The sequence below is a fragment of the Protomyctophum parallelum genome (genome assembly GCF_964188405.1).
Source record: "Protomyctophum parallelum genome assembly, chromosome: 7".
In the NCBI taxonomy this organism is placed as follows: Eukaryota; Metazoa; Chordata; class Actinopteri; order Myctophiformes; family Myctophidae; genus Protomyctophum; species Protomyctophum parallelum.
This window is the reverse complement of record NC_139705.1, coordinates 35,819,208-35,831,215: the sequence shown is the minus strand read 5'-3', so window position 1 is coordinate 35,831,215 and position 12,008 is coordinate 35,819,208. Positions and strand designations below refer to the sequence as shown.

The window sequence follows — 12,008 nt, the reverse complement described above, 5'->3', positions numbered from 1 at the left end:
ATGCTTTTTGATGGTTTTTATTGCTCCAAACTCCAGCTCCAGTGCAGATATTCTCAACGGAAAAATCAAACAACCCATGACATGGGCCCTAGCAGCTCTCTCACGGGTGTCAGCATGATGCCTGCCCAAGACTAACTGACTAGCTCTGCCTGCAGTCTCCCCTTTATAGGAGAGGATCCTACCACCAACAGAGAAGCAATTACATATACACAGATTATCTACAAGCTCACAGCTATCAGCTGAACCTGAATAAGTAACCCCATACCTAGATGTTCTATTTTAGATTATACATCATATGGGGTTACATTCATTTCCCCAGATAATAGACATACTTTGATACTTGACATTGTGGAACACCCCTACTCCTCACCAGTACTTGGCACCTTCCCCCCCTTCTTAAAGTGACAGCACTGGAGAGGCCATACAAATACTGAGGTTACAATAAACACACAGGTTAATGAACTGACTGTTTTCCCTGTGTGTATCATTTCATGAAAGAGTGAGAACCATTGAGATAAAAGAGAATATGTCGGGTGGAAACCTCATGTCCAAAACTGTTACTTTTTAGGATTCAAAAATAAATAAATAGCAACAACGTAGCAGGTGTATACAAGCTCAAAGCGCAATGCGATTGAACTCGCGGATCTGCCACATTTGATGCTTTTTGTGTGACGCTGTAGTATAGTCAAGTAGGACATTAATTAAAAAAGTTAGAAAATGCAGATAAGATGTTTCTGCCCCACAGCGAGGATACGCAGTATTGTTTATGGTACCTGATAACGTATCATGACATGTGTGACCTTGGTCTTGCGGTCCACATTCTCTTGTTTCTCTTCGTTGGTGAGCACAGACAGGACAAAGTCCCCCGGTTTGCTCTGGCTCTCCCGTACCAGGAAGCTGCCCGGCTTCCCCTTGTCTGTGAGCAGCTTCTCTGCATCGCGCCCAGAAAGATGCCCATGGAACCACCTGGACAGAGGAAAAGAGTGTCTCACACACACACACACACACACACACACACACACACACACACACACACACACACACACACACACACACACACACACACACACACACACACACACACACACACACACACACACACACACACACACACACACACACACACACACACACACAGTAAAGTAACAGCTTTGGTTTCCACCCGACAGACGATGTTTCGGCCTTCAGAATCGACAAAAAATAAATAAATAGAAAATAAAATGCCAGTGTCAGAAGGTTATTATAGTTAGTTTTGACTTTTAGTTAGTTTGACTTCATGTTTTCAACTTCAGTACAGTTTTAGTAACTTTCTAAAGCAGGTTTGCTAGTTTAGTTTTTATTTTGTGAAAAGGTTTAATTAGTTTTAGTGTTAGTTTGAGTTTTTGCAATAGGGTAGTCAAGGTTAAGATTGAACAGATGAACTTCTGTCTGTCTGTGTCTGTCTTTTTCCTGTGTGGTGAGAAAACGTGTGTGTGTGTGTGTGCGAGCGCGAGGGGGGGGGGGTGTCATAAATCAATAGCGAGGTCGAGGTGTCATAAATCAGACACTATGGGAGTGTGTGTGTATACGTGGGAGTGTGTTACTACAAGAGACCCCGGCTATATGGAAACAAACCCCATATAAACCAAAAAACAGAGATCACAAATTGTTCCTGGACCGAAATAGGAGCCGAGAGCGCACACGATGCACAAACAAAAACAGACACTTTCTCAACAATCAACTCAATTTGTTTGCCTAATCCGTCCCTATTCAAAACAATATACGTTGGAATGAATTCATCTAACAAAATATAACAACCTTAAAACAGGGCAAACGCTGCACATGAGGGAATCAAACGAGCATTTCCAAACGTGCGATTGTACGCACCCATGCATGTGCGTGTTCTTCTCTCTTGTCAGTCGTTTGAGGTGTGTAATACGTGTGCCTGTACTGTATGTACAACTGGTGTTACCGTTCTCTGTGAAAGGATGTTTCTGAGCCCACTGACTTCAAACACAACACAACAAACACCACCCGCTGCGTTTGTTTGAACGTGCGTCCCTGTTTACGTGTACAGTGCATGAATATATTCACAAGCTCTTGTTAAAACTTGTCATTGGTTCAATATTTATAAAACGTGCGCATGCACACACACACGCACACGCACACACACACACACACACACACACACACACACACACACACACACACACACACACACACACACACACACACACACACACACACACACACACAGTGTTCAACGTGACATCCCTATTTTAGTTTAGGGTTATATTAGGACTGGCCTTGTGTTCAGGGTTAATAGCATTTTAATGAAAGAATGCTTTGAACGTCCCCACGTACTGGATGATCATTGGTTCTCAAAGGGTGTGTGTGTGTGTGGGGGGGGGGGGGGGGGTACCAGAGGGTCCCCCCACATTTGTTAAAACAGCCCGGGGGTATTTAGGACCATTACATCAGAGCGCCCAGCGATTTGCAGCAACGGAGCACATTTCAAGGTGCACCAGGCGCCATCTTGGATGTAGCTGAAGTAGCTAGATGTAGCCAAAACACCCGAGGCGATCGACAACGGGAGGTATGATTAATTCTTAACGCGACTAGCAACGGGACTATAGTACAGTATGTGTGTGTACTGTGGGGTCTCGCTAGCGACACCCCGCGATGGTAAGTGCGTTGCCAGGTCAACCAGACACGCTGTCAGACAGAAGACGCCTCGGGCAGTTAGGCCCGCCCGCGGCCGCGTAGTAGGGAATGTCTACGTGCCGAATATCCTCCTCTTTAATTCTTGATAAAGCATTGAGTCCTGTCCGGCAGACAGGCGCTCATTATATACGCCAGGAACGGATTGAAGCCTTGCGCTCCCTCGGAGCTGAACCCCCGCTATGGGAGAAGACCCGCTACAGTTAAAGATAAAGACCGATGACGTCACCCGAAGCAAGGCATCCCCGTCCCGTCTTATCGTTGTTAAAACCAGAGCCCTCCAGTGAGGAGCGAGATATAAGAGACTGTATAAACCTGAGTTGAAATCTAATCTTCTGTTCTCATCCTTCTCCAGGCTGTGGAAGACGCCTGTGAAACAAACATTGTATGGAATATAATTTGCCCGAAACCTATGTGGGGTTTTTTCCTGCCTGCTATATGATTTCCTGCTAAACAAATAAAAAGCTGTTTGAAACTGCTGCAATCCCCTATTCCGCCTGCTCATTGGTCCCAGACCTTCCACAGTACCCATAGATATATAAGAAAGCTAGATGGCTCACCCGCGCTCTGGCCAATGGAGAGCGACGTTGCTACGTGGCGGTCATCTTACCGAGGGGCAGCATACCATTGTGTCTATGGGTCATGTACTTTTTAAATAACCATAACTTGCTAAATTTTCAACCGATTTCAACCGAACGGATTGGTTTGTTATAAACATCAGAGACGTCCGCATACTTATATGTTTTACTTTTTATGCTTTTATACGACGTTCATATGAAAAACAAAATTAAGCAGATAAGCGTCCTGAATCATAGCCACGTTGTAATAAACCAACCCGTTTGTAAATCCGTCAGGATTTGAGGGAGTTATGACTAATTTAGTTTGAGCTGCCATTGAACATACTGTACTGTAGCCCCTCAGCAAGATGGCCGCCGGGTGAACTATACGTCAGAGACTCCATCTAGCCATCTAGCCTTTATATATGTCAATGTGTGTACCTCTCAGAGATGGGGTCCTTGCAGTTATATATGTCAATGTGTGTACCTCTCAGAGGTGGGGTCCTTGCAGTTATATATGTCAATGTGTGTACCTCTCAGAGGTGGGGTCCTTGCAGTTATATATGTCAATGTGTGTACCTCTCAGAGGTGGGGTCCTTGCAGTTATATATGTCAATGTGTGTACCTCTCAGAGGTGGGGTCCTTACAGTGTGTGTGTGTGTGTGTGTGTGTGTGTGTGTGTGTGTGTGTGTGTGTGTGTGTGTGTGTGTGTGTGTGTGTGTGTGTGTGTACCTCTCAGAGGTGGGGTCCTTGCAGTGTGTGTGTGTGTACCTCTCAGAGGTGGGGTCCTTGCAGTGTGTGTGTGTGTGTGTGTGTGTGTGTGTGTGTGTGTGTGTGTGTGTACCTCTCAGAGGTGGGGTCCTTGCAGTGTGTGTGTAGGGGTCCTTGCAGTGTGTGTGTGTGTGTGTGTGTGTACTGTGTACCTCTCAGAGGTGGGGTCCTTGCAGTGTGTGTACCTCTCAGAGGTGGGGTCCTTGCAGTGTGTGTGTGTACCTCTCAGAGGTGGGGTCCTTGCAGTGTGTGTGTGTGTGTGTACCTCTCAGAGGTGGGGTCCTTGCAGTGTGTGTGTACCTCTCAGAGGTGGGGTCCTTGCAGTGTGTGTGTGTGTGTGTGTACCTCTCAGAGGTGGGGTCCTTGCAGTGTGTGTGTGTGTGTGTGTATACCTCTCAGAGGTGGGGTCCTTGCAGTGTGTGTGTGTGTGTGTGTGTGTGTGTATACCTCTCAGAGGTGGGGTCCTTGCAGTTGAGCGGGTATTTGAGTTGGATGACGTGTCCGTTCCTCTCGCGCAGCAGGTCGTGCTGCTCCGTGTAGTACTGGACCAGCTCCGCCAGCGTGGCGAACTTCTCCCCTCCGTACAGGTCGTAGTAATCCCCTGAGTTCTGGATCTTAATGTGGGTGACCTCATCGCCCCTCCTGCAAGGCGGGGGGTAATTCATTCGGTTATGAAGAGACGGCAAAGAACCAGCAGACCTTTTTCTCTTGTTTTAGTCTGTTAAAAAAATAATCACACCCTTGTGAAGTGACTAAGTGAGGGGCACTCTAATCAGTTATCATCATACAGCATGTCATTCCGGCAGAATAACGATTTGCGTCCTCACTTTCGTCTTCAATGTTTGCGTTTACGCAATGTTTGTGTTTGCACAAACAGACTCAAAGCTGGCCATTCATCGTCAATGGCGTTCAATGTTTGAGTTAACACAATGTTTGAGTTAACACAATGTTTGTGTTTGCCCAAACCCTCAAAGCTGGACATAGCAGGGGCTAGCGCCCCTCAAAAATGTTATCAGGCCTGGACCGCTGGCCTAGCAGTCCGGGCACCTAGGATCATACTGTAAGTATAGTCTGGCAGCGTAGTGCGGGTTCCAGTCCCGTTCCTGGCAATCTTTGCCGCATGTCTTTCCCCATCTCGCTCCCTGTTTCCTGCCAATCTCTACTAGTATAAACTATGAATAAAGGCCACAAAAAAGTCTTGAAATAACAGAAATATATATTGTACACTGGTTTATGTCCCGAAAATAGACATTCTAGATTCTAGAAGGTCACAACGAGTCGCGATGCAGCAGGTTGTGAGCTTGTAGATCGGCTGTGTTTTCAGGACGTGACGCGATCGTACGATGGAGTATAAATCAAGCATTATTACTGTATATATTTGGTAAATTGGTACCCTTTAAGTTTAACAATGTGTCCAGACATACATGATGCATATTCTTACGGGTAAGTATTCATGCGCCTGTAAGGTTCCATTTGTACACTCATACAATTGGTTCTTTGTACTCTCTCTGAGTTACAGACCCGTAAGGGTCCATTTGGTTCCTTGTACTCTCTCGGAGTTACAGACCCGTAAGGGTCCATTTGGTTCCTTGTACTCTCTTGGAGTTACAGACCTGTAAGGGTCCATTTGGTTCCTTGTACTCTCTTGGAGTTACAGACCCGTAAGGGTCCATTTGGTTCCTAACTTTCAATCATTTAGTTGGGGCGGGGGACCCATGGAAACCCCTCAAGTACCTCTCAGGGTCCCCATACCCCATGTTGAGAACCAGTGTCGTACAGTACAATCAGCTGTGTGACATTCTGTTTTCTCTGCTGACATCAGTATGGTGACAAAAAGAAAACCGCAGGGTCTTTCAGGAACGGGAACAAAGGACAAGGACAGATTAAATATGGCTTATCTATTTTAGAGCTGTTTATCTAAGCCCCACACCGACAGAGAGAGAGAGAGAGAGAGAGATAGATAGAGAGAGAGAGAGAGAGAGAGAGAGAGAGAGTTAGAGTTGAGTTGAGTTGAGTGTTGATCTTTTGTGGAAATATCCTTCAGAAACGATTATCTCCATAATTCAACTTTGTGGTTTTTTTGTGTCAAGTTACAGTAATTCCCTACTTTGAGTGTCACACAAAAGTAGCAAAAATAGCCGATCTTTTTAGAACAAAAATTAAGTGAAAGTGGATAAGTCTTTTATACACATTGTGCCAATAAAAAGTATTAACTTAAGCTTAAGTTGTAAGTAAATAAGAATATAGGGGGCATTAGAATACAGGTTTATTTACACAAGGTTCCAAACACAATGATATTTGAATCGTATGTAGAGAGCAGGTTTATTTACACAAGGTTCCAACCACAATGATATTTGAATCGTATGTAGAGAGCAGGTTTATGGCGTTTGCGGCCGAGGATCTGCTAGCTGGACAGATAAAGAAACATTTGCAGTCATTTTCCATATTGAAGTGACTTCAGTGGAATGGAAGCTTTGAATCTGTGCGTTACAAATGCAAAACATGTGGATGCACGTGCACACTCACATCTGCGGAAGATGCATGTTAGTCCACACACATGAAGCTGGCTGGCTCTCTCTCTCTCTCTATCCAAACTGATTATCATCTAATGGTAGTATCAAGTGACACAAATCCTATTTACCTCCATCCCTTTTCACTCTCCGGCATGAAAAGGCCATTTCCTTTTCCTCTCCTTCTATCCATTCCCTCCGTCCCTTTCTGTAAAGAGCTCTCTCTCTCTCTCTCTCTCTCTCTCTCTCTGTCTCTCTTGTGTTTTCTGGTAATTGCTATATCGCCACTGTCGGGTACAAACCTTGTATCTCCCAAAACCGTTACTTTCAGAGAGAAAAAAAGATAAAGAAGTACCTATGTAAATAGTTATAATATGGAGATAAGTGGTTTCTCTGTATGCTGGCAGTGGACCAGCGGTCTCCACAGGGCCCACCCCATGGCCCCCCTCTGCCCCAGCATGGCGCCTCCTCCCAGCCTGCATGGGGCCTATATGCCCTCTAAGAGTTGGACGCCATTAAAACACTCCACAATCACCTAAATGCACCCAATTACATTTTCAGGCACTCTCCTGCTTCTGCTATATTCCGCTCGGACAAAACTCTTCTCTCTCTCTCTCTCTCTCTCTCTCTCTCTCTCTCTCGCCAATTTCTATAATGCATTATAAACATACAAATTAATATTAGTCTGTTTAGAACACAATAACTATACTTGTAAGCACTCATACATATTCATAATGCTTAACAAAAATACATAACTGTCTTTCCCATGATGATTCTAGTGCATTTCAATTCTCATATAATTCTATAATGCATTACAATAACCATTATGAATAGTAAATGGTGCATTTATATAGCGCCTTCATCCAGGGCTTTACATAGATTGTGCAGTACATTCACCCATTCACACACCGATGGAGAGAGGAAACCATTCCAAGGGACCAACCTGCACATCAGAAGCAATTAGGGGTTCAGAGTCTTGCTCAAGGAAACTTCGACACTAACTCAGGCGGAGCCCGGGATCGAACTGGGAACCTTCCGGTTCCTAAACGGCCGCTCTACCCCTGAGCCACTTATCAGTGATATGTTTTTTTTTAATGTACTGCACAAGGCATTTGTAGAATCGGCCTCAGCTCTAAACGGGTTAAAGGTTTCTGACTCAAGGACAGGCTGAGACAATCACTTTGTATCTACTACGGTATTCATTTCTCCTCATTGATCTGTGTCCCCGCACGCACACGCACACGCACACGCACACGCACATTATTCATTATAACTGTGTTCCTATGTACTTGATTGCTTTTACACTGGATTGAGGCGACCAAAATAATGGTCCATCTCTTCAGATCAGCCTACTGATCATTCCCATCGACATTCATGAAAGTCCACCATCTGTTCAAGTTATCTAGCAAACAAACCAGCAAACAAACAAACAAACAGGAGTGATTAAAATGCTGTAGTTCTCCCCAGAACCATCTTCTTGTGTCTCCTACACACTCTCCCCCTCAGTCTCAAAGACTTACTAAACTAAATGGAATATACTTGATTTGATTTATATTTGATTTGTTATGTTTGAAAGAAAAAAATCACACCCGTGTGAACCGAGTGGTGCAACTTCCCTCTCTCTCTCTCTCTCTCTCTCTCTCTCTCTCTCTCTCTCTCTCTCTCTCTCTCTCTCTCTCTCTCTCTCTCTCTCTCTCTCTCTCTCTCTCTCTCTCTCTCTCTCTCTCTCTCATTAGAAGGCAACAGTCTATGATCGGGATCCCCCCCGCTCGAGTCAAAATAAAAACCAACGGAGAAGAAGGGGGGAAGTCCCGCCTCGTTGTCTGGGCCAGCCAATGGCCAGCTGGGCCCAAACGGAGCCAGCCAATGGCCAGCTGGGCCCGAACGGATCTAGAAATATGGCGACTTACAGTTCAAGGACTGACAGGCTTCATTTTACGTCCATATTAGACCCGGAGAAAGCTTTGTCCATATTTTTTACAGTCTGGTGTACACGGACATTGCTGGTTGTAGGAGTGGTTGCACCACTCAAAAAACACATGTTACATGCTTCTCAAAGAAAGTGATAAAACACAAAGTTGACTCATTTCCATTGTGGTCCTGGTTTTAGACAAACAAAACAACAGGTATAGGAATATAAATTAATCACTTTTTTCTGTTTCAGAAAACTGTTTAGAACACATTTCGACCGCCCCCCGGTCGAATGGGTTATTAATGAATAATAATAATTCATTTCAGCCCTTCTCACTCCCAAGTCGGCAAACGGGTGGCGGCTTCGATCAGATTTGACCAAATGGCAAGCGGTTGACGTGTCGGGGTGGTAACCACTTTGAATGTATAAACATGCCTGGAGGGTTTTTAGGCTTTCTCCATCACATTTTGTATTGACCTGTATCATTTCCGAAATATTTTTGTATGTGAAAATAAACAAACAAAACTGGTAAATGGTGCATTTATATAGATTGTGCATTACATTAACCCATTCACACACACCTTCACATCCAGGTGCCCAGTTGTCCAGGTGCCCAGTTGTCCGGGTGGCCACTCGTTTAGGTGCCCAGTTGTGCAGGTGGCCACATGTCCCCAGTTGGTTTGTGCAGTGTGTGTGACTGTGTGTGGAGGTACAGGCTTTAGTTCCGACATACTATTGATCCGAAACCTCAATCCCTAACCTAACCATAACCGCAGGGAGCAGCGCATGTCGGCCCATCGCATTTTCGCATCGCATCACCCCCGCGCTTCGGACCTTTGGTGTGTCGGAAAAGCGTGCGCACCCCGTGTGTGGACCTTATAAATACTGAGCAAGCAGTCACGTCTGACTATTGGCAGGTCGGACCTATGTCTGTGGGACCATTGGCATAACGTTTGTCGGGCTAAAGTCATGTCGGACTCTTGGGGTAAAAATGAGGAATGTCTATGGTCGGAATATTGGATCGTCGGACTACTGGAGTGTCGGACTATTGTCTGTCGGACAAACGTCTGCGCCCTGTGTGTGTGAGGCTGTGTGCATGTGTGCGTGCGTGTGTGTGTGTGTGCGTGTGTGTGCGTGTGTGTACGCGCGCAGTGAAATGGAGAAGGGTCGGTTTGCATCACAGCAAAATGTTGCGCAATAACATAGTATGTCATACAAATGCAAACTGTACGGCAAATATGCAAGTTGGAAGCATGCGATGTAGTGCATTGTATTTTCTATGGCAGGCATTCGTATTTGTGCATGGAGAATGCAATACTTCGTCACACAAAAATAGTGGAAAAATTGCCCACTTACTGTACAAGTGCACACCTCGTCATATCGACCGTGGAGATCGGCAATTATCATCATTTTTTTAAATGTCCTAAAGTGAATCTGGTTAATAATGTATGTGGCTTTTATGAATATTTAACAAATCAAAAGTATTAACTACATTGGATCCATGGGAACACAACTTTATTGATTCTTTTTACATTTCCTGACAAGTTAAAGTGTTGGACGTTATCTGTGTCGGGTAGAAACCTCACATATCCAAAACATTTACTTTTTCATTATTCAAACTCAAAAGCCGTACAGATGGAGATGTACACGTTTGGGACATGCTACTTTTGAGTGACATGATAAAGTAGTGGGACATTAATATTTACAAAAAAAAACACAAAAAGTTAAAATATGGAGATAAGAGGTCTCTGCCCGACAGCGATGTCATGCATCTAATCAATGATGCTAATCTATTAATAGCCTCCCAGCGTCAGAGCTACTATGAGTGGCTCTCTGCCTGCCTGGCGTTATGGAATAATACAGCAGCTAGAGGGAGTGATAAATAAATCAATCTACTCTCCTAGGTAATAATTTCTGCAAAACAGGAAAAAAAGGTTTTATACAGTATTCGCCTTCTCTTTCTCCGCAGGGTCTTTCTTTGGTGTATAAAAGAGCATGAGAGATGACTGGAAAAACTTCACTAGACTTCTTCCCCAAAACCTCAGGCAGGCTGGTTGTATGTTTTCTATAGGTTTTCTCTCTCTCTCCGTCCGTCCGTGTCTCTCTGCCTCTATCTGTCTGTGTCTCTCTCTCTGTCTGTCTGTCTGTCTGTGTCTCTCTGTCTCTCTCTCCCTCTGTCTGTGTCTCTCTGTCTCTCTGCCTGTCTGTCTGCCTGTCTGCCTGTCTGCCTGCCTGCCTGTCTGTCTGTCTGTCTGTCTGTCTGTCTCACAGTCTTCAAAAGCTGTCTCTGAGTGGAGGAGTGAGCCATCCACCAGAGCAACTTTTGGCTCCGTCTATAGAAAACACATCTGACAGCGACCCAAATACCTCCTCCCTCCCCCTCCCACTCCCGGGCCAGGAAAGAAGGGAGCGGGGGAGATAAGCAGAGGAGGGAAAGGCAGGGAGAGGGAGATAAGAGCGAGTCCCCCTGCGTCCATTAGGGCCTGAACAGTGAGACTGACTGTCCCCCTCATAATGGCCCCGGTAAGAAGAGAGCCCGGCTGGCTAATGACTGGCTAATTATCCTCTCCTCTGCTCCGATAAGGCACGCTAAGGGATAATTATATTCTCCGTCTAATGACCGCATCAGCCGGCGGACATGACGTGTCGCCAAGCTGAAAGAAGAGTGTTGACGAGTGCAATTTCACGGTCCAGAAATAGCCGATGTACAAGCTAACAACGAGCCACGCATGCAAACCGTTGTGTGCTTATGCTATTTTAGGGATCCATTGGCCTCCAATACAGGCCAATGGCCGTTGTGTGTGTTTGTGTGTTGTGAGCCTGCGTGTGTATGTGCGGGTGTGCGTGCGCATTTGACAATAACAAAGTAAACACCGATAGGAGCGCGTGTGGAGGGAGAGGAGTATGAGATGCATGTGGTCATAGTGTAGGAGGACCTGGCCTGCATGGGCTCTTGTGTTTCGCCTTTTGAAGTTCATCAACTTCCTCTGACCTTCACTTCCTGCGTTCCTCCTCCTCCCCCCCCCCCACCTTACTTCAAAATGCCCCCCCCCACCCTCCTTATAGCAGGCCAAAAGGCTATTTCTGCCAATTGACCCACAATGTGTGCAATGTGCATGCGTGTATGAGTGGGTGTCGGTGTCTGTCTGCCTGTGTGAATGTGACAGGCCCTATGTGGCTAGACAGTCCCCCCCCCCTCCCCATAGTGTCTGATTTATGACACCTCGGTCTACTCACCCCCCCCCCCCCCCTCACACACACACACACACACACACACACACACAAACACACACGCCAGCACGCCCAAACCCTTAAAGGACCACTTCACCTATTTATACATTGGTCCTCAGCCTCCTCATTAATGCTCAGTATAATATGGTACAATTTTTTCCACTCACTCTGTGTCTCAGAGGAGGGCTGTGGAGAGTTCGGAAACCTGCCTACCAGTGACAACGTCGGTAGGCAGGTTTGATCATTTCAAGAGAGATTTTCAGCATTTTTTTAGTTTTGTTTTTATTAGTGCTAGAACAATGGCTTCTATTTCAGCGTGCTAACTTT

The 12,008-nt window shown here is 45.5% G+C and overlaps 1 protein-coding gene across 4 annotated transcripts in view; it reads right to left on the bottom strand.

Annotated features, from left to right (window-relative positions):
• ptpn11b (protein tyrosine phosphatase non-receptor type 11b) overlaps nucleotides 1-12,008 on the bottom strand; it is a 62,037-nt gene that overhangs the window by 18,301 nt on the left and 31,728 nt on the right. For all 4 annotated transcript variants that reach the window (XR_014569533.1, XR_014569534.1, XM_083769956.1 and 1 more), the window contains exons 3-4: nucleotides 4,476-4,670; nucleotides 774-966 (exon numbers count right to left, since the gene is read on the bottom strand). Coding sequence is in view for 2 of the 4 variants with exons in the window: in XM_083769956.1 (XP_083626082.1) it covers nucleotides 774-966; nucleotides 4,476-4,670 (388 nt within the window). In the remaining 2 variants the exon portion in view is untranslated. The remainder of the gene's footprint in view (nucleotides 1-773; nucleotides 967-4,475; nucleotides 4,671-12,008) is intronic.